This window comes from Drosophila mauritiana, chromosome 2R (assembly GCF_004382145.1).
Source record: "Drosophila mauritiana strain mau12 chromosome 2R, ASM438214v1, whole genome shotgun sequence".
Classification (NCBI taxonomy): Eukaryota; Metazoa; Arthropoda; class Insecta; order Diptera; family Drosophilidae; genus Drosophila; species Drosophila mauritiana.
The window spans coordinates 15,862,666-15,883,195 of NC_046668.1; the positions used below are offsets into that span (position 1 = coordinate 15,862,666).

Here is a 20,530-nt window from a genome sequence, read left to right on the forward strand (position 1 = left end):
CGTTATAATGCATACCTTATTTCGGTAAGAACTTTTAATAAGATACTTTATTTTTAAAAATATCTTCTAAGTAGCTCGTTACTAGTGTACATTTCCGAGGAGATCGTATTTTGTAATGAAAAGTTACATATTACATTACATCGATTTTAGTGTGACCGATTTCGAATTGCTCTTGCGCGCTTTGGCTTAAATTTAAAATTTTGAATTTCATTTCATTTATCAGTACTACCATTGTCACAAAACTGATTATAGTAGAATCATGCGCCCAAATTCATTTCTCATAAAATTCAATATTCAGACATACAATATACATTCCCTAAAAAAACTAAAAAATAATATGCAATATTAACGTATGGATACAATCTCATGGATGCCTCACATCTCACATCCTAAAAGTAGGCATTTCAAAATGGCAGATCACAGTTTTCAAGTGATTTTCGGTCACTATTCTTTATTTATTTGTAGTTTCTAGTAACGATGCATTCACTTACTCCACAATGGTGGTTTTTTCTCTCGCTGATCCTGTTCTTTCTGGACTGGATCAGTGGCTTCAAATTTACCCTCTTACACACGAATGACATGCACTCCAGGTTCGACCCCATTTCCCACACAGGTGGAAGGTGCAAGACTGTCGACGATTGCTTCGGGGGATTCGGACGAGTGGCTGAAGTGTAAGTATTCCTGACATGGGAGTAATCCTAATGCTAACTAGGTCAAAATATTCATTTCAGAATTTCTGCAGCTAGAAATACTGCAACTGATCCGGTTATCTACTTAAACGGCGGCGATTCCTTTCAAGGTACTTCCTGGTTTTCGGTTTATCGAGGGAAAATGGTGGCCCGAATGCTAAATTTTCTGGCTCCCGACGCCATGGTACTGATTGCCTAATTGTTTATAAAATCTATTCGCAATTGTCCCTCCGCAGGCCCTCGGAGTTCACGAACTTGACGATGGAACAGATGCCTTGGCCGAATTTTTGAATACCATTACTTTTCCAATGGTCAGCAGCAATATAAACCTGATAAATGAACCTAAACTGGCGGAAAACACTAATTTAGTTAGTTCCCTGGTTATCACAAAGGGTGATCGTAAGATCGGCATAGTGGGCTATATAAGACCGGATACCAAGGAGCGAACCCAACCAAGTAATGTGATTTTTAAACAGGAAGTGCCCGCCATCAAGTAAACGCATCTATACTGCATGTGCTATACTTAATTTTAAGATTTTATTCCAGTAAGGAAACAAAGAAACTTAGGGATCAAGGCATCGATATCATCATTGCCTTGGGACACTCTGGCTACGAGAAGGATATGGAGATAGCCAAGCGGTGTCCGGACGTGGACATCGTCGTGGGTGGCCAGTCGCACACGTTTCTCTACTCGGGAAAGGCTCCGAGTAAGGAAGTTTCGGAGGGACCCTATCCCACAATAGTGGTTAAGCCCGATGGCAGGAAGGTGCCCGTTGTTCAGGCCTATGCTTATACGAAATATTTGGGAAACCTTTCCCTAGAGGTAGGATCTAAACCCACAAATGTATCTTATAAATCGCATAAGTTTCCACTTTACAGTTCGACAGTGGTGGAAATCTGCTTAGTTTCAAGGGTAGCCCCATCTTATTGGATAATCGTTTTCAGCCCCGAAAAGATGTTCAAGATTTTCTTCAACTGTACCGCCAGGTGATCGATGATATGGAGCGCCATGTGGTGGGCACCACGTCCGTTTACTTGAATGGCGATCGAAAGAGCTGCGGTTATAGTGAGTGCAATTTTGGCAACTTCATAGCCGATAGCTTTGTGTATGCCCGAGTAGTCCAAACGATGGCGGATAGAAGTTCTTGGACAGATGCTTCCATTGGACTCATCAATGCGGGCGGTAAGTGATTGGGTGTAGCTTCCATTGTATAACCCTTGTAATTGGAAACATCTAGCTATTAGAGCCTCAATTGATCCCGGGGAGACGGGCGCCATTACGGAGGCTGATGTGGTCACAGTGCTTCCCTTCAGCCAAGATCTCTATTACACCAGGATCAGTGGCAGTCAACTGATGAAGGCACTGGAGCACTCCGCCCAAATGCGTAGTAAACACATGACCAGTGCCCATCTACAGGTTTCGGGTCTTCGGCTCAAGTTCAACCACAGTTTGCCCAAGGGCGAAAGGATCACAGAAATCCGTGCCCTGTGCTCCGAGTGCCAGATTCCCCACTACGAGGCGGTTGATACGAAAGGCTATTACGGTGTGGTAGTAACATCATTTCTATTGAATGGCGGCGAGGGCTACAGTTTCGTCGATCCAAAGCGACCGGAAGTGGAAAATATGACGATCCTTGATCGCATGGCTGTCATCCAGTATCTGCAGGAGCACAAGGTTATCTATCCGGAACGGGAGGATCGCCAATATGTGCAGCAGAAGCACATCGCCAACTCGGGCTACATTTCTCTTGAACCCAACTTAATACTCAGCTTTTTGTACTTTTGTCATCGATTTCTCATTTAAGTGTCTAGTCTTTCCACGTACGGATTGCGTCTCCATGGGGCATCATTATCATTAGTATTAGCTCTCTGTTTTTTTCTATTGCGCAATCGCTTAGAACACCGATTAGTGACTTAGTCTGTTGTGAACCTTTTCTATATGTATGCAAAAATGAGCAAAGGTGTCTGAAGTTTAATTATATACATAGTAAATCTAGATTATACTATGAATAATTGTATTACCATTTATATATTATATTATACTATTGATAACGATCATAAGTCATAAGTCCGTATAAGTAGTTCGTAATATTTAAATGGTATCAAAGCACAAAGAATTAATTCAAATTATGAAAATTCCTCAACTAAAAGCATGCTTTCTTGAATTTTGGTTTGTTAATTGTTGTCATCAAACGTGATTCGCTTAAATAAAATATTCTAAAACGGAACCCAAACAAATGCAAGCTTTTAAGATGTTAAATCCACATCGTGAGCTTCCCCAACTTTAATTCTGACTTTGACTGATCAGTGAGTGGCTCGAGCATATTCATATTGCCAGGTGCTACCAGCATGACTCCTCTACCACTGCGGCTACCCGTAATTGACTGCCAAATGAAGGCTACCACCAATCGGCATTTGTATCTGTATCTGTGGCTCGGTCTTGGTTCTCTTGGGCCTGTAGTCCAGAGTCTCCGGGCTTCCGACCCTGTCTTTATTGCTGGCGGTTCTGGTCTCGTTCTCGGGTGTCTTCTGCTGGTGCTAAGCACTATTAAATTCCCCATGGTTAGGCTTTTCATGAGAAGTTCACGGCGCACCGACCCCGCCGACCTCTGCCCACATAATAGTCATCAAGCTCGTGTTCGCCGCCCCTGCATCGCCCCCATGCCCCTTGCCCCATGATTCCCCCTGATCCTCCTCTGGATTCAGGCTGTGGCTCCAATGTCTGCTACTGTCGGCGTGTTCCAGCTTCAGATTTAGCTCCATCTCCATCTCCGGCTGCAACTGCAGCCCCAGAGTTCTTCTGTCGTGAGAAGCACATACACATCATGGACGGGCACACACACTGCATCCACATCCGCATCCACAGCCACATCCATGTCCAACTCGATCGTAGGCGACACAAACACTATCTACTGTCGGCATTTCGCCAGGGAATTGCGTGCACAGAGCAAAAATTGTTGACCAATTATATAGCCTAAAACTGGAACAAGAGTCGAATTCACATTCGGAGAAATCATTGGTCAAGATAGGGAAATTTCATTAATCGGCTTATATGCAATATGAACTAGATTTTCCAACAGCTGTCATATGCAACTAACTGAGTAGTATTCTCATAGTTTTTCTCACTGTCGGTGAAAATGGGTAGGAAGGGCGGGAAATGGGGGCGGGTCAGCGGGAGCTGGCATGTAATTATGTGGCCCCATATACCGCGTCCGCTTCTCGGACAGCGGTCAAGTGCAGAATCGGGCACTTTGGAGCGGCAACACGCTACAGTCGTCGGCACCTGGTACTCGCCTATCAGTCATTCGGTTAGTCATGGCTCAGAGGGGTTCTTGAACCCGAGTGTATACCATACCATAGCTTTTCCCATAGCTACATCCACACCCACACCAGCCACATCCACATCCACATCACATCCACACCCGCATAAAGGTTGGCAGTGGCATTTCAATTTCGCAAATGAACCCCACTGCCCGTTCTAACTTGGCTATAATCTTGGCCGGGCCGATGTGTCTGCACATAAAAGTCTACTTCCGTCTTTCTTTCATTTCTATTTGATTCCCTTCATTAAGAATGCTTCTTGGTTTCCTGCTTGGTTCCCGGCCTCTGTACTCCGTCATCTCCACCTCCTCCTCTTCTTTAAGTTGGAACCGTTTAGGTCTAATGGCCGTATTAGCGACATGAGAATAGAAGATCGCGCGCCATTTGTCCGGGCATTACCGGCAATCCGAGTATCTGTATCTGGGCATCTGTTCTATATCGAATTGAGACATGGTTGTGCTTTTTTTTTATTTTGTGTGTGTGGAACTGGAAGCAGATCATGCATGGGTCAATGAGTTGCGCGACTCACAAATTAGTGGAAATCATTGGAGAACCCGCACCCGAAATCGCCAACAGATGTGATTTTCGTGTTGATGCGGTTAGGTTGCCATTGTTGCCAGTTATTCCTGTTGTTGTGCTGGTCGTGATTTTGTTGCCCGGTTCGCCAGAAACGTTGAATTGGCTTCACCTTTTGACATGGAATTTGAAATGACGTGAAGCAACAGCCGAAGGAAGAGCAGCGCCACCTCCATGCCTCCTCCATGGACTCCTTCTGTGTCCCCGATTCAGCCTCCTCCACTTTGATTGCCAGTTAGCCATCGCAGCCATAGCAGTCATCCCAGTTGGAGCCCCGTCCTCCGGCAAATGCTCATTTGGTTTCGTTTCTCGTTTCGATTCAGCTTCATAGCTCTGCGATCGAAATTATTTACCGTTGATATGGTTATGGTCAAGGCGAACGGGCAAGAATCGGACAAAGCAGGCCAATTACGATTTCCTGGAGGTGGGAGGATCATTGGGTTACCTTGTTTCGCCCTCGATATAGACCAAAATATGACTCAAAAGTCATGGAGAAATTTATAATTGTGTGGGAAGTAACAAATCATGACCGAAAGGCATTTCTGAATCATGTCTTCATTTCTTTCCCCAACTGTTGTTCGTATTCATTTAAAAATGCAACTTTATCGAATCAAATTGAATGTAAATCTCGAGGAGCTAGCCAACTTGATTAAATCCTCAATATCTTCCTGATTTCCTGAGGTCATACCAGTCTTGAATGCTCCACCGTCTCTATAAAGTTGCAAACGAAAAGAGCTGGCATTCATTTGTGAATATTTTAATAAGTTTATTATAAATGCACATGAGTCATGGCAGAAAATAGAAGGAGGAGTAGTGGGATTCGGACATGAATTTATTTATGCATGAACGGATCGGATCGGATCGGTGAAGATGGTATGGGATGATCTAGGATCGGAACGGAACGGATCGTATTGGATTGGATTGGATGGGATGGTATGGATTGGATGGCATGGGTCCTGATCGGTTTGCTGGTCATGTTCCTGTGATTTTGTGGGCTGGGCCCTCACGACAGTTGCCACGATGACGATGTGTGTGTGTGTGTGTGTGTGCGCTGTGACCTCCGATGCAAATGCTGATGACCTTCGTCGTACCACCAAGGACACACACACACAAACGCAGATACTTTGACTATCCGATCAGAAAGATATTCTAATTAGAACGCAGGCAAGTGGAAATTTGTGATGTCCGCCTCAAAAGAATATCTCAGCGTCATTTTTTAAGCCGCTGAAACCCGATTCACATTAATCCTTTGATCCCAAGCGGAAAAAGTGTGTATTAGTGCTTCATCTCTGCTTTTAAACTCCTTGTTGTTCAGCTCCACGGAGAGAAAATGAGCATGAGTTCTTAATTAAGAAGACAAAGTGAACTGCTTTATGCTTTATTCTGCTCTGGCAATGCTGAAGGATATTAAGGAAAAGTAACATCGTATATGCATTTTTACAGCCTTTTTAGCTATAAATCATATCAGATCCATTAACCATTTTTCTTTCTGTACACTTTAAGCTAGATGCCATGTCCATGTCGTCATCATCAGCATCATCGCTAAACTTGACGCTAAAATGGATGTGGATACACAGGAGCAACACACACACGCATACATCCTAGCACACACTCTTGCACATGGGAGGGAGCAAAGGGGACGAGGGGTGTGGAACAGGAGAGGAAAGCCAAAGAGGCAACCAAAGTCCGTTGGCAAAAGCCAAAGTCGAGGATTTCTACCAAAAGGCGAATTAAATTCCTCAATCTGGTGCCGAGTTTATTTTTAGACCAAAAACAAAAAGCAACAGGAACAAGAAGAGCAACTAGCAATGAAATGGGAACAGGAGGTGGGGCAGGAAGAGGAAGAGTAGGGGGAGGCAGGCAGAAGCAGATGGAGAAGAAGAAGACGACAGCGATCATGCGAGGAGCACAGAGATACACCGAAAAAAAAGTACTCAAATACTAGTTGATTAATGACTTTTTAATATACGATAGTAATTACACAATAGAGCTGCATTCCATTGACTGACCTTTAAGATTTCGGAATGTTTAACAATAGATTTTAATTGAATTCTCTTAGCTACATGTGCGTTTCTCGCAGTGCACTTGCTCACACAAATACAAATGGTGAGGATCAGAAGATCAAGCTGCGAGGAAGAAGCACCAGCGGCCGCGAGTATAGATGGATGAATGCTGTTAAAGACGAAGGCCATCCAGCATTCGGCCCCTGCCACACCCCCTGCGCCACCGCCTCCTTGGGGAAAATCCAGATTGCAAGGAGCACAGCCAACTGGCAGCCGCATCGGTCACATTAAGAAGCTCCACTGTGCGTCGCAGTCGACGGCGTCCACCCGGCGGCGGTATTACCAACAAAAAAAAAAAAATGCCAAACAAAACGAAGGGCCAAAATCTCGGTGCGTTGTACTCGCGATAGAATTTTCGATGGCAATGGGCACGCACAGGTTTCTTGGCCACAGTTGCACCACCCAATCCACTGCACCACCACTGAGCCACCGCCGAGCCACCGAACCACCGAGCTGCACATCCACATCCTCTGTCGTCCAACTGGGAAATTGCGGGCAATTCATTTCCCATGACTGTTAATCACTTGGCCATTATTTTGTTTAGCCGAACGCGTACATAATTATAGCCTACAAGCGTCGATCGGCCGATGTGACCAATGGGATTAACTATTGCTTAAGCTAGAATTAAGCCAGAATAAAATAAGAATGATTAAGCCGATGCTAGATGGTTGTAGTCGTTGAAGTGGGGATAAATTATCTATACCTACAAGATATTTTAAACACCTACTAAAAATGCATCCTGTATCAAAAGTAATCATACAGTTATCATACTTAACCAATGACCCACATATCTGTGTTCCATCCACACAAATATTTTAAAGAAAACCCATAGATACAGAAATCTGAAAATAAATATATATATTTAAAGAAATAATCAAAACGATCATGATAGCTTTTTTCCGTTTTTCCGAATTGGTGGCTAATTTCCTCTAAGCCACTTAAAGCTCTTCGTTATTAATAATCATTAAACCAATATTTATTCTTCTCCAAGTTCTAGGACTAATTAGAAAGCTACAAGAAGTGGAGGAGAAGCCACGAAAATGCCTTTAATTACACATGCACACATTTATCATATTTTCTTTTTGTTTTCGGTGGACGGAGGTGGAAAAAAGAGGGAGTGTAGATTCGTGTTTTGCGGCTGGCATTGGGCACCCGCAGCACAGAAATATTGTCAAAATGCAAAGCAGAAGATCATTATTACATTTCACGCTTCCAGCAAAAGTAAGTAAAAGAGCCCAAAGAACCAAGAACCGAAACCGCAGAAAGCGGCGACTTCCACGGGCGACTCAGCGTCGCGATAGCGTACCAAATTAATGGAAATGGAACCACATTGCGTTCCTTGGGTTCATGGAAGTGCCAGTGGCGGTGGCAGTGGTAGTGGCAGTGGCGTGGGCTCACAGGGTATTCTGATGGGGGTTCCCGAGAGGGGCTAGGGCTAAGGGGGCAAGGGCGCACGGGGGAAGGGGGAAGGGGCAGGGAAGAACGTGCGGCGAGCCCTACAGGTAAGACTGTAGCGAAGACGGCGAAAGACCAGCAGAAAGAGCCCAAAACCAAAGCGTCGTTGTGGGAGAAAGAACGAAACTAACAATGGACTGCGATGACTCCTCCGTCGACGTCGACGTCTCCCATTGGAATGATGACAGCGACGTGCAGTCGTGTTTATAGGTGTGAGTATGCACTGAAAGAAACTATAGCGGCTTTCTTTTACACCTACAACGTTTGTCCTTTGGTAAAAGTATTTTCCTTGTTAACAGATCTTTCCATTGATGTATCCCTGGTGATGGTCGGAAGACCGCCATTTGATCGTGTGTAGTACTGGTGCAACTCGTCACTACGTAGACTGCTGCCCACAAGGCTTCCTATAAAGAGAAACCTTAGGGTATCTAATACCATTTGAAGATATAATCGAATGTATTGATAAGGACTTTATAAGCTATGCTGGAGTTTAAGAAGATTCTGATGATCCTTAAAGCGATCCCAATTTCTTGCTCTGTATTAATATTTCGGTTTGAGCCCGCTTTTGTGTGCCTTTGGTTTATTGCGCTCTTTGTCTAGCACTGACTTGGGCACTCACGCACACCACGAAACACAGGAAGAACTCGCACACAAACGGACACCCATGCACACACACAAACACACACACACTCGCACAGCGAGGCCAATTTCCAATCACATCCATGAAATAAGCAAATAGTTGGTTCTGTTCGGTACGATTCGGCTATTTCTTCTTTCTTTTCCACGGTCTTTTCCCGTTTTCAGCCAGCAATTTCCTTCTTAAGCTAACTGCTTTCGGCACCAACCGACATTTACCAGCGCTAACTTGGCCAGAACAGAAGCTCGGCGGATCAAGAATTTCCAATTACCAATTCCAATACCAATTTCGGGATCCAAGGATTAACACAAGTCGCTGGCTCTAAATCAGTATCAGCATCTGCATCTGCATCAGTGTCTGTTTGGCCATTCGGGTGTGTGAGTGTGTGTGTGTCGACTGGAAGAGGAAACTGGAACTGGAATCGCTGGAGTTCTTCTGGAAGCAGCGAGTCTGATCGTCGTGTCGTTCTTGGCTTCTTCGGCTTCTTGGACTTCATTCCCATTTCCATTCCCGACTTCTTGGCGGACTTCATTCGCGGCTGCGTGATATTGGCCTGATCAGTTGAGCGATCAGTCGACGACGAAGGCTTGCAGTGAACGCGACGTGAAGTGCTGAACTCTCCAAACTCTCCGAACTCCAAACACTTCTTCTTTGGAGCCACCTCGATCGCGCGTCCCCAAAACGCTGAGAACCCGATTCGTATTCCCCGATCGTCGCCAGTGGCAATCAGATAGTGCTCCGCGCTCCCACCAATCCAACCACTCGAAGCAAAGATGGCCAAAATCGTACTCTTCTGCCTGCTGAGCCTCTTGGCATGCGCTGCAGGTTAGTAGAAAATTATTTACCAAATTTGTATTCCTTTATTGCTTGTAGAGTTGCTCAATGCAATGGGTTTTTTCAAACTTAAAGAATCCAGAGGATTAAATCAAAATTGTAGTAATATTTATAATGGCGGGCGGTAGTAACTTCAAACAAAGTATATGATTTTAGGAATTCTTAAAAATGATTCTTAGATCTTTTGTCCTGAATTAAAATTAATAAGACTCATAAGAACTTTATGGTACAGAAATCTGCAAACTTGGTTTTTCAAACTTCTTACTTACAAGCATGCTATATCATAGTAGTCTACAATTTTACACGTGAGGAACTCGTTACGAACGTGACTAACTGCCCAGCAAATTAAACGTCTTCCCAGAACTTGGGAATTATTACGGAATTATTAAGTTTTCAGCCTCCGCATCTCTAAATGCCTTGCTAATTGACGGCTTACCCCTGTCCGTCAATGATAATTCAATCTTGAAGAAACCCCTGCAATTATTCCTACCTTCTCCCATTTAACAAGTAAACAAAAGAAGTTCCAAAGAAGTGCAAAAAAAGTACCCAGCCAAGCCTGAAAAAAAAATAAAACAAGGAAAGGCAAAAGATTCTGGTGAAACGAGTAATGCATTCCCATCATTATTTCCGAATCAGAGTCGCAGTCATTAAGTCTGCTCGATGTTTTTGCATCGATTCTTCAGGTCCAGAGTCTTCACTCTCCAGTCTTCGCTGAGAGCTCTCTTCTCATCGATTACCCACCAGCATTGTTCCCGTTCCTGATGCCCAACAAACTGGCTTTATTTTCCTCCTTTTTTTCTTTTTTTTTTGTTTTTATCAATTTCACCATTATAATGATTTGCCTGCTAACTGGCCCGAGGGCTGTTAGGTGCCAACAAATCACTAGAGTTAGCCGCATCCTCCGGCAATAGCATCAGCATCAGCATCAGCTCCAGCATCCACATCAGGGTCCCGGCAAACACTAGCATTGACTTTGACTGCATCATTAGAGACGTGCTAGATTCGCGATCTATCGCTGGCCAGGCGTAATTACCTACGGAAATTATGGTGCTCAAGAGCTACAGGGAACTGGGGTTCGGCTCCGCGATGGCCAATTATGGGGTTACCTATCCCGATCCCGATCCCGATTCCGATCCCAATGCCGATCTTGATCTCGATCTTGGTCTTGGTCTTGGACTCGCAGTTGAATTCACGTCCCAGAGTCAGTGTCAAATTAACTGCAATTGGGACGGAGCTCGTTATCTTCTCTCTCCAAGTGCCTTGGACTATCCATCCACTACGAATCCGATTTAGATTCGCCATCAAGCTGAATTCATTTGGGGGAATTAATGCTTGAATTGAATCCGATCCCTCGAGCTCAGCTCCAAGCTTAAATTGGCCCATTAAAATGAAATTTAGGAATTTCTTCGACCCGTTGAGCTTCTGATCTCATGGCGTGGATCATTATTCTTATTAGGCAGATGGATATCTCAGCTCCTCGGACGCATAATAAGTTGCCCAATAATCGTTTCATTCATAAATCTCCGCCACGACTTGTCTATCATCAATCTGATCAAAGGCAAAGACTTTGAGTTGGCTTCGTGTGTGTCTTGCATTTCAATCGCCGGAAATAATTTCATATACGAGCAGAGTACACACTTGGGCATGGTGATAGGTGTGTGTGTGTGCTCAAATACTGGAACTCTCTTGATGTCTAGGCCCATGTCTATATATCCTATATATCCCATATCCCATATCCAATGTCCATCCAAGACAAGTGCCATAAATGGCCAAGTGCCCGGGGGGTTCGTTGAGTCAGTTGGAAAACAAAGTACTCGCACTGGTATTTGTGTTTATCTTTTGAGCCGCTTTGTAAAAGGGCCAACACACACACACATACACACTCGTATGCAGAGATGTGTACACAGATCTTTGTCCCTCGACTACCTGTTGAACCTGAACCCTATCCCGAACCCATGCCCAAAGTCACTGTCATCTTGCATTGTTCCCAGCCTCGCAGACTTCTCTTCACTTTACTTAACTTCTCGGGTCAGCGATTACATAAGATTCGAATGGGTCTCTGGCTCTGCGTCTCCATTTCGGGCTGACCAGCGGGCTAATTAATGTCATCAGCACCTCGAGTTCCCATTTCGGATTTCGTGTAATTAGCCGCCAGAGGTCAGGGACCGCATAAATGCTCCTGGTCATCACCATCATCATCATCTTTGTGAATCACCCGTCCGATTTGGGGCTCCAAAGTTCTTGGTTTTTATGGTCTGGGGGCCCAACGATGGCTAGCCACTTTTTTTGGTAATCCTATTTAATGATGTTTCTGCGATTACGAATGCTATTCCCGCAGTTGAAACCGTTACCGTTTTCGCTGTTTCGGTTACGCATTGCGATTCCAATTGCGTCTGGAATCCACAGACATGGGCAGGTTCATTAACCTAGGGTCTAATTCACTTATAGAACGATCAAATGACCAGGCCTTTGGTATCTAAATAAAAAGTATCTTGGATCATAAACCATATTCCTTTATTTTCTATAGGTCAACGCATTACGACAATCCACCTGGATGGAGTGCAGTACTTCATCAGCCGCATGAATCCCTATTCCCCGGAGCTCAACTACTTCCTGGCCTACCAATACTGTCGCTCCCTGGGCCTGCAACTGGCCTCCTTTGAGACGGAGGAGAAGGCTGAGTCGATGACCACGTATCTGAAGAATGCCGGTTACGGCAACTACGATTTCTGGACCTCCGGCAATCGCCTGGGCACGGGCATGTTCCTATGGATGAGCACTGGTCTGCCGTTTAACGCCACTTTTGATTTCTTCGAAAACTCGGCGGACGCCATCCAGGCCGGTCTGCTCGATCCCGTCGATCATAATAGCAACACCTCGCCCCAGCGCACCGCTCGCGACAGGTAAGGATGACAAACTATCATTAAGGATATATACGTAACTCCAAGGTGCAGAGAAAAAAATAAGTGATTACTCCTTTCTCCTGTGCCCTGTGCCCCCTTGACTATGCCCATCTACATCGATATCCTTTCTGTTTCACCGCTCCAATCTACAGCAGCAGTGGCGCCGAGAAGGGATGCGTGATCCTGAAGCAGCCCACGCTCAAGTGGATGCCCGAGGACTGCTCGGCCGTGAAGGACTTCATTTGTGAGCAGACCCGCTGCTACTACTACAACTACGGCAGCATCCCCGTCTCGTCGGCGCAGGGGTAAGGACACTTGACCGCGGAGCCACTTCACATAACTCCACAAAACTCCACCACTCTACACAACCACACGCAAATCGAACAGATATTAAGAGCACTGATTGGAGGAGGAACTAAGAATATTGATAATAATGCAATAAACAAATTATGCTATAATTAACGTTAATTAATTCGCTATACGAGCTGCCCGCCGGTGGCGATTAAACAAATGTCCCTAATTAAGTAAAGACAAACGAAAACAAACATATTTATACCAGATAAATGTTGATACTAAAACCCAACCCAGATCAAGAGATTACGCAAGGATAACGTTATTAAAAACAAGTTACTTTAGTTGACCACAAACGAACACACACACACTTACACTCAGACACACACACACATTGACAAAATGCGAATCCGATTTCGATTCCCAAAACAGAATTTGCAAAAAGAACGAACAAATAGGTGAGCTAAACCCCAAATCGTTACCAATCTACCATAACTACACACACAATCTATATGCATATGTACATCTAAAGACTAATGCGACTTCTTACTAACGCCACTCAAAGTTCTATGGGCCAAACCGAAAAGTTGGTTAGCCCGAAAAAGCCATTCGATCCTGTTTGAAAATTATATGATTTGAAAAAATCGACAAGAAGAACACTGCCTTGTGGACGCCAATGGGTTGGCTTACAACCGCGAAAGTTTGTGCAATCCTGACTAGATACCTTTAGATACTTTACTTTAGATACTTTATTTTAGATACTTTACTTTAGATACCGATCCAGAAACTTGTATAAAAAAGATACTTTTAAAGTTTCGAAACAAGCTACAGCTTTCAAAACTTTAAATGAAGTACTCCAAGTTGGGATTTATTGATTCCTATTTTCAAAACCATTCCACTTTCGATTGCACACACTTTTGCGAGCCATCCCATATGAGCGCCGAAAATGTATCTTGTTTGGTGGTTTGGGGCTTAGCTTCCTTAGTTGTTGTATCGCTCTCGTTGCTGTCGTTGTTGTTGATGTTGTCATGATGAATTGTGCTCAACTAACTAACTTTAGGCTAAGCAACTTTCGCACTAACCCAGCCCACGAACCGCCCAGGAATCAGAGATAGAAAAACTAAACTCCCTTTTGTTATTTCTCCATGTCCATTGTGCGCCATCTAGACGTCCCATCACCTCCACCACCCCAAGGACTCCCGCCTCCCTGATGAACCTGCATGTGGCCGCCACCACCACTCCCCTGCCCCTGTTGATGTCCACCAGTGGAGCAATGTACACCGCTGCCAAGGCCAAATCTTCGCCAGCCGTTGGCCACCGACTGATCGATGACTCCAGCTCCCAGCAACAGCCCTCCTTTATGTCCTTCAAGCTAAACCACGATCGCTCGCTGCCCGATACGGATTCCACTGACGTGGATGTGGAGGATCAGGAAGCGGATTTGGATGGCGAGGAGCACGATGACCACGAGGCCGAGGGCGAAGAGGAGCATGACGAGCACGACAACTTCGAGGAGCATGCCCGTGAGCTGAGCAACGACAACGATGGCGATATCAAGGAGCACGTATTCCCACTGAGCGACAACGAACTCCACCCCGAGGTGCATTCGATCGAAGAGGTACAGCAGCAGTTGCAGCAGGAGGATGCGGATGCGGACTCGGCACCAGCTCCCGCGGCGGCTGAGGAGAACGAGAGCTCGCAGCACGATGCGGAGGCGGATGGAGAGCACGAGCAGGAGGGAGCTGAGGGCGAGACCGACTTGGAAAATGAGTCGCCGGTGGAACTTATCAAGGCCAACGAACCATTGGCGATGCCCAGCTCCACTGAATCCCCAGCCGCCGCCATCGAGGAGCGCATCAAGCAGATCGCCCAGGACTTCCAGAAAATGGCCAGCTCCCAGGAGCTGCAGCCCAAGGAGGAGCTGACCCCCCAATCCTCCCTGTCCCTCAACGATCTGATACGCACCCTGCGGCCCAACGAACAGCAGATCATTCCGCAGATCGACTCGGACTACTCCAATGCCATGCGTGTCCTCGGCAAGCCAATGGCGGCCAATAACTAGGCATCTCCTTTCCCTTACGAATGCCACTATCCTAAGTTGTGTGTGTGTTTGGGTCGAGGTGTTATCCAACCGGGCATCCGGGTTCCACTGAGGAATGGCCATTTTCGAGAGCCGGCCGGACATGTCCGAAAATGACGCTTCTCTCTGAGGACCTCGATGCCAATGGATGACCGCGCTGAAATGCAGCGAGAGATTAAAGGAGCTAAGACATTAATCTATATATAAATATATATGTATTGTATGCTTTAATTGTATGACAACCACCACAAAAAAAGGAAACTCTTGATTAATAAACGTAATAATTAAATAAGATAATGGATATTATTAAGGGATATAATGCTACAATAGGGGATTAGAGTTTCAGATTGCTTGGAAACATGAGTAGGCAATATTTCTAGAGATTTAATATGAACTTATAAGTTACCAAAGATATCTCATGTGCAATCGATCGTAAAACTCCTCAATAATAGAATTGAATCCCCTTATCCCAGAAATATCTCATAACGGCTCGAATTGACCATGGCCAAAGCGCAAATCATAAACAACAAGTCAGTGGGATTTATTTTGGCCTGGTCGAAACGAAGATGAAAGCCAATAATCGTAAATTAACTGCTTAGGCTCTAAAAACTAAAAAAACTGAAAACTGAAGTGTGTGCCATGGAACTTTATTGCACTCGCCCCACAAAAGCCAGCGGCCGCCGAGGAATAAATAAATAAATTCCTCGGTGGGCTTACATCATGCTGCCCGTGTCCATGTCCGTGTCTGCATTCAAATCTGCAAATCATCTTTCTTAATTTAAAGAGGATTCCGAGACGCAGACGCATCACATCAAGTTTTATGTGTGTCGGTGTCGTTCGCCCAACAATTGGATGAAGATGGAGTTGCGTCTTTGAACCAAAAGATCCAAAGGGGGCCCCTGTCCAAGAGCCCCCATCCCTGCCCACCTGCTGCTCCGTTCGTGGTCCCCATTCCCAGCTTCGTCCTCATCCTCATCTTCATCTTCATCTTGAGCGGCGACTTTGCGCATGCGCAGACGACTGACTTCGTTTGAAGTTCTGTTGACTGATGTTGTTGTGCGTTGTTGTTGCTCTGCTAAAAGTTGGTAATGAAAGAAGCACACACAGAACTGGGTGTACATATGTGGCCATATATATATGTATATACATATATGTGGTATGTGCCAGCAGCAACAAAAGCAGCAGCAGATGCCAAGACAACCTTGAAATGTATAGCAGGGTCCAACGAACGAATATAAAAAAGGTTCTTTGGTTCCTTGGTGCCTTGGTGCCTTGGTTCTTTGGCTCTCCAGGTTCTTGGGCTCATTATTTCCCACTTCTTCTTCTTTTTTCTCCTCCAAGTATAAGCGGGAACAGTAAGTAACTGCTCGCCGGGAATGCCCCAATCAGGATAAATCTCTGGGGTAAACGACGGCTCCAGAAAGCAAAAGTGCCCGCCGATAAGAGGTGTATTTTTAAACACAAGCGATTGAGTTGGACGATAAAACCCGGAAGTTGCGGAAGCTGGAAGCGCTGGCGAAAGTTCCGACTTGGTGCGATTATATAAGGGAATCACGCCGGGATGCAGTATCAGTGCAATCCAAACACTTGCCTTGAAAACCCATATCCTTTGCAACTAACTAACCACACAATGAAAGTTCTCCTGGCTCTAACTTTCCTGGCCACTTTGGCTCTTTCACTGGCACTTCCCCAGGTGGGACATGGATCTGTAAATGGACCCAGTGGGGTAAGTATTCCTCGGATTAGCAAAGATATTTTAATTATTTCGATTTCTATATATACTCAGCGCTTTCCTATGACGAAGAATTGGGCGCAACCTCCGGTTGATCTGCGAAAACCCATTATCTTTCTGCCAGAGGCCACGCCCATTCACGAAGCCCAGGAGTCCCGCCCCCGACTAGCCAGACATCGCAAGAGTGGATAGATGCCAAGAAATAACTATTTATTATTTAATTTTAGCAAATGTATCTATTGCAAAAACTAGCTGTTGCATTGACATCTTATAGATGCGAATTATAATTAGCAAAACCTTAGAAAAGTCAAGGAATTTTTGAAATATAAGGTAAAAAACCTGACACTATCACGCTAAAAATAGTTTATATTTTAATAACTAAATTTGGGACTTTATACGCCTTAATTGAACTATAAACACACATTGAAGTTTAAAATATCATAAAAGGTACAAAAAAGTGTTATTTAAACCAGAAAATGTGCATGATCTTAATTAATTTTGGAGAAGGACCAAAATAAACATATTTAATCTTACTTACAAATTTCATACACAAAAAGCAACCGGTTTTTTTCGCGTTCTATATTTTATTGACTTGAACGAGTTTTTTGATAGATTTCGCTAATCAAACAACACAACATATATAGCGTGTTTAATGGCACTAACTAATGCTAATTTAATTTAAAACATTAATTTCTGTGCCAGCAATGAAGGATATAAAAAAAGTAATTCATATAAATTGTTTAACTATAGCTGAAGAACTTTAAATTATGTTCTTTATTAACCAGTTTGATACTCAACGAATTATAGCACCTGTTTCTCTGGCAGTTCAGATGGAGCTACTGTTTGCTGGCTCTTCTGCTATTAATCAAGACCCATTTTTATTTAAATTTATGCTTGAATTTATCAAAGATACTAGTTTCCCATACATGTATGCATTACAATTTAATGACGAATTAGCAGTATGAGTGCTTGAATAGTTTCCTAGGTTAAATTAAAAATTGAAAAGATATTAAAAGCTGGAAAGGTAATAGTTTTGACATAAATTAAATACAAAACCCTTCTTGACTCTTTATAAATAGTAAGCTTTAAATAAACTTTTACTATTATTAAATATGTCTAGACAAAAACTAAGAAATTCGAACTAATTTGAATCTCTAATAGAAAAAACACGTGCAGAAAATATTTAATTTAATACTTATACGCCCTTTACCAGAAATAAGCAGAAACTTTATAAATATTCATTGCCTAGTTGACATAATTAATCCATAGTCACCTAATTTAGATAATAAACTTGTTTTTCCAAACTGATTGGGGATCCCCCAGGGCGGCAAAAGCAACGATTTTTTTACATCTCAAAACTATTCTAGGAAAGCTAATTATATTTCATTTTAACACAGCTACTGTTTCAAATCCCGAAAAGAATTGAGTATCCGACGTGTCAAATTAAAATGCAAATTAATATATTTTTATTAATATGCATGCATGACTATTTCGATTCATACAAAACACATTAATTAGTCACGACACTATTTCGAATTGGATAGGCTATAAAAGATCGGTAGTTGGGATGGCCCCAAAAAAGTGGATCCAAGTCCATCGTCCACAAAGGTTGATTGACACAATTTATAATACCGATACAGATTGCCTCTCAACGGTGTTATAATTAATTGGAAACGGAACTGAAGCGGGTTTTGCTTTTAAGCCTCAAAATTTGCTACATGCAATTCACGTAATACCTAATTTACTCGAATTTAACAACGGGTTTTCGTCGAGTTCCGGTTTTTCCTGAAAGCATACGTTATCAAAAAGTGACTTGAGCAGAGATTAAAAGTGTTAATTGCAAACGAGAATCCGTGCGATCAAATACGAGAATGCATCCCAGATAGAAAGCAGAAGCAAATGCGTAATCGTTCTATCACAAGATTTATGCACTTTAGTAAACACCCAATCTGGCCCAATATGGACTAAGTTCTGATACTCTCCCATATTCCGAACCATCTTGCATGGCGCTAATGAACCGAGACGAGTTCCCAAACCACTCGGCGAATATCGCCGGATCGGTCGGATCGCACACATCAAAACAGATATAGCACATACTCGTATACGATATAACATGGTATAATCAACGCGTTTCGATTTCTGTATAATTCCGAATCACTGGACTTGGGATTTATGGATTTGAATGGGTCGGGTGGGGGCGAGGTTGGCCAGTTTATAGCCTGAAACCTACTAGTCTAATGGCTATATAAGCCGCGATCGGCGGTCGAGCCAAAAACATTTGTGTGGACCGTGCGAGCGCGTTAGGTTAGTCCATTGGGAATTACTTGCCTGATTACTCGCATCGGAAAATCTGTGCAATAGTATCTCGTAGTTGCAATAGACAAGCGCATCGGCTGATAAGCCGTCATATGCAATCAAATAATTAGTACAACGCGAAGATCAGTCGTTTCTCACTTCGAACTAATAGTTTCCTCTATTGGCAGATCAGTATGAAGCTTCTGTTGGTTCTCCCACTTCTGGTGGCTGTCGTCTCTGGCCAGGGATTCGGTGGCGGTGGATTTGGAGGCGGATTTGGAGGTGGATTCGGAGGCTTGGGCAACAATCGAGTGGCTGGAGCTTTCCAAAATGTGGCCGGCGCCGTTCAGAATGCCGTGGGCAACATCGCCAATGCTGTGCCCAAGGTGCCGCTGCTCTCGAACGTCCAGGACTTTGGTGACTTCTTGGTGAGATAGGCGGCATTGATTGATGTCAAAGGTAGAAGTACAACTTCAATCCATTTGCAGAGCCAATCTGGAAAGACCTATCTCTCCGCCGCTGATCGCGCTCTTCACGAAGGTGCCTTCGCTTCCACCAAGAACCTGGTGGATGCCGGAAACGCTGCCTTTGCTCAAGGAGTGAACACCTTCAAGCAGGCCGTGAACGCGTTCGCCGATCTGACCCACTCTGAGTTCCTTAGTCAATTGACCGGTCTGAAGAGAAGTCCGGAGGCTAAGTAAGTGCTGACAAACCATTTGCACAGCCGGCATAGGATCTTATCAATTCCATTTCTGCACACAGGGCTCGCGCTGCTGCCAGTTTGAAGGAGGTCGACCTGCCTGCGAAGCCCATCCCGGAAGCCTTCGATTGGCGCGAGCATGGCGGTGTCACCCCAGTCAAGTTCCAGGGTACCTGCGGCTCCTGTTGGGCCTTTGCCACCACTGGTGCCATTGAGGGACACACCTTCCGCAAGACCGGCAGCCTGCCCAATCTCTCTGAGCAGAATCTGGTCGACTGTGGCCCAGTGCAGGACTTTGGCCTGAATGGCTGCGATGGTGGCTTCCAGGAGGCCGCATTCTGTTTCATCGATGAGGTGCAGAAGGGCGTGTCCCAGGCGGGAGTCTATCCCTACATTGACAACAAGGGCACGTGCAAGTACGATGGCAGCAAGTCCGGAGCCACCCTCCAGGGATTCGCCGCTATTCCGCCCAAGGACGAGGAGCAGCTGAAGAAGGTGGTGGCCACTCTGGGACCAGTTGCCTGCTCCGTGAATGGCTTGGAGACTCTTAAGAACTACGCCGGTGGCATCTATAACGACGATGAGTGCAACAAGGGCGAGCCAAACCACTCCATTCTGGTCGTCGGCTACGGATCGGAGAACGGACAGGATTACTGGATCGTCAAGAACTCGTGGGACGACACCTGGGGCGAACAGGGCTACTTCCGCTTGCCTCGCGGCCAAAACTACTGCTTCATTGCTGAGGAGTGCTCCTATCCCGTGGTTTAAGCCGGTAATCCGAAATTTATGGCAAAATGTACTGTGAAATTTGTGATGTGGACTTGGCGTTGGTTGCGTCCATTTCTTAAATAAAAGTCTTTTCTTTATAATAATGCTGCTAATTTAGAGTAGTTAAATGAAAGTAATGCAATGCAATTAATTTTGTTAAATATTAACATAGAACAAATTGAAAAG

General features: G+C 44.5%; 4 protein-coding genes and 1 long non-coding RNA gene across 12 annotated transcripts; 4 read left to right on the forward strand and 1 right to left on the reverse strand.

Annotated features, from left to right (window-relative positions):
* Window positions 1-427: 427 nt before the first annotated feature.
* On the forward strand, window positions 428-2,909 carry LOC117138105 (protein 5NUC). Of its 3 annotated transcripts, none has more exons than XM_033299964.1 (6): window positions 428-671; window positions 732-873; window positions 926-1,182; window positions 1,236-1,512; window positions 1,569-1,872; window positions 1,928-2,909. In XM_033299964.1, exons 1-6 carry the CDS (start codon window positions 478-480, stop codon window positions 2,491-2,493), a joined length of 1,740 nt encoding a protein of 579 aa, XP_033155855.1. In that variant the 5' UTR covers window positions 428-477; the 3' UTR covers window positions 2,494-2,909. The 3 variants fall into 3 exon arrangements, with proteins under 3 accessions (XP_033155855.1, XP_033155856.1, XP_033155857.1); XM_033299965.1 differs by having other exon boundaries at window positions 492-671; window positions 743-873; XM_033299966.1 differs by lacking the exon at window positions 428-671 and having other exon boundaries at window positions 732-799.
* A 3,737-nt stretch (window positions 2,910-6,646) lies between these two features.
* On the reverse strand, window positions 6,647-8,916 carry LOC117136049. Of its 3 annotated transcripts, none has more exons than XR_004459069.1 (3): window positions 8,236-8,916; window positions 7,357-7,491; window positions 6,647-7,267 (listed from the first exon to the last, which is right to left on the reverse strand). It is a non-coding gene; the product is annotated as an uncharacterized LOC117136049 (long non-coding RNA). The 3 variants fall into 3 exon arrangements; XR_004459070.1 differs by having other exon boundaries at window positions 7,956-8,916; XR_004459071.1 differs by having other exon boundaries at window positions 7,851-8,916.
* A 381-nt stretch (window positions 8,917-9,297) lies between these two features.
* On the forward strand, window positions 9,298-15,133 carry LOC117136047 (nucleolin). Of its 3 annotated transcripts, none has more exons than XM_033296691.1 (4): window positions 9,298-9,566; window positions 12,103-12,478; window positions 12,634-12,783; window positions 13,937-15,133. In XM_033296691.1, exons 1-4 carry the CDS (start codon window positions 9,515-9,517, stop codon window positions 14,829-14,831), a joined length of 1,473 nt encoding a protein of 490 aa, XP_033152582.1. In that variant the 5' UTR covers window positions 9,298-9,514; the 3' UTR covers window positions 14,832-15,133. The 3 variants fall into 3 exon arrangements, with proteins under 3 accessions (XP_033152582.1, XP_033152581.1, XP_033152583.1); XM_033296690.1 differs by having other exon boundaries at window positions 9,300-9,566; window positions 12,631-12,783; XM_033296692.1 differs by lacking the exons at window positions 9,298-9,566; window positions 12,103-12,478; window positions 12,634-12,783 and adding an exon at window positions 12,790-13,227.
* A 923-nt stretch (window positions 15,134-16,056) lies between these two features.
* Window positions 16,057-17,020, forward strand: LOC117136048. The gene is made up of 2 exons (XM_033296693.1): window positions 16,057-16,575; window positions 16,636-17,020. Exons 1-2 carry the CDS (start codon window positions 16,411-16,413, stop codon window positions 16,771-16,773), a joined length of 303 nt encoding a protein of 100 aa, XP_033152584.1. The 5' UTR covers window positions 16,057-16,410; the 3' UTR covers window positions 16,774-17,020.
* Window positions 17,021-18,168: 1,148 nt separating this feature from the next.
* LOC117137851 (cathepsin L1) lies at window positions 18,169-20,448 on the forward strand. Of its 2 annotated transcripts, none has more exons than XM_033299559.1 (4): window positions 18,169-18,189; window positions 19,065-19,304; window positions 19,365-19,573; window positions 19,639-20,448. In XM_033299559.1, the coding sequence occupies exons 2-4, from the start codon at window positions 19,071-19,073 to the stop codon at window positions 20,342-20,344; spliced, it is 1,149 nt and encodes a 382-aa protein (XP_033155450.1). In that variant the 5' UTR covers window positions 18,169-18,189; window positions 19,065-19,070; the 3' UTR covers window positions 20,345-20,448. The 2 variants fall into 2 exon arrangements, with proteins under 2 accessions (XP_033155450.1, XP_033155451.1); XM_033299560.1 differs by lacking the exon at window positions 18,169-18,189 and adding an exon at window positions 18,851-18,885.
* The last annotated feature ends 82 nt before the right edge of the window (window positions 20,449-20,530 follow it).

Coding starts and splice junctions, on each gene's coding strand:
- LOC117138105 (XM_033299964.1), top strand. CDS start 478: ATGCATTCACTTACTCCACAATGGTGGTTTTTTCTCTCGCTGATCCTG. Junction 672..731: donor TTCGGACGAGTGGCTGAAGT/GTAAGTATTCCT, acceptor TATTCATTTCAG/AATTTCTGCAGCTAGAAATA. Junction 1,183..1,235: donor CAGGAAGTGCCCGCCATCAA/GTAAACGCATCT, acceptor ATTTTATTCCAG/TAAGGAAACAAAGAAACTTA.
- LOC117136048 (XM_033296693.1), top strand. CDS start 16,411: ATGCAGTATCAGTGCAATCCAAACACTTGCCTTGAAAACCCATATCCT. Junction 16,576..16,635: donor CTGTAAATGGACCCAGTGGG/GTAAGTATTCCT, acceptor ATATATACTCAG/CGCTTTCCTATGACGAAGAA.
- LOC117136047 (XM_033296690.1), top strand. CDS start 9,515: ATGGCCAAAATCGTACTCTTCTGCCTGCTGAGCCTCTTGGCATGCGCT. Junction 12,479..12,630: donor CAGCGCACCGCTCGCGACAG/GTAAGGATGACA, acceptor TCCAATCTACAG/CAGCAGTGGCGCCGAGAAGG. Junction 12,784..13,936: donor CCCGTCTCGTCGGCGCAGGG/GTAAGGACACTT, acceptor TGCGCCATCTAG/ACGTCCCATCACCTCCACCA.
- LOC117137851 (XM_033299559.1), top strand. CDS start 19,071: ATGAAGCTTCTGTTGGTTCTCCCACTTCTGGTGGCTGTCGTCTCTGGC. Junction 19,305..19,364: donor AGGACTTTGGTGACTTCTTG/GTGAGATAGGCG, acceptor ATCCATTTGCAG/AGCCAATCTGGAAAGACCTA. Junction 19,574..19,638: donor AAGAGAAGTCCGGAGGCTAA/GTAAGTGCTGAC, acceptor TTCTGCACACAG/GGCTCGCGCTGCTGCCAGTT.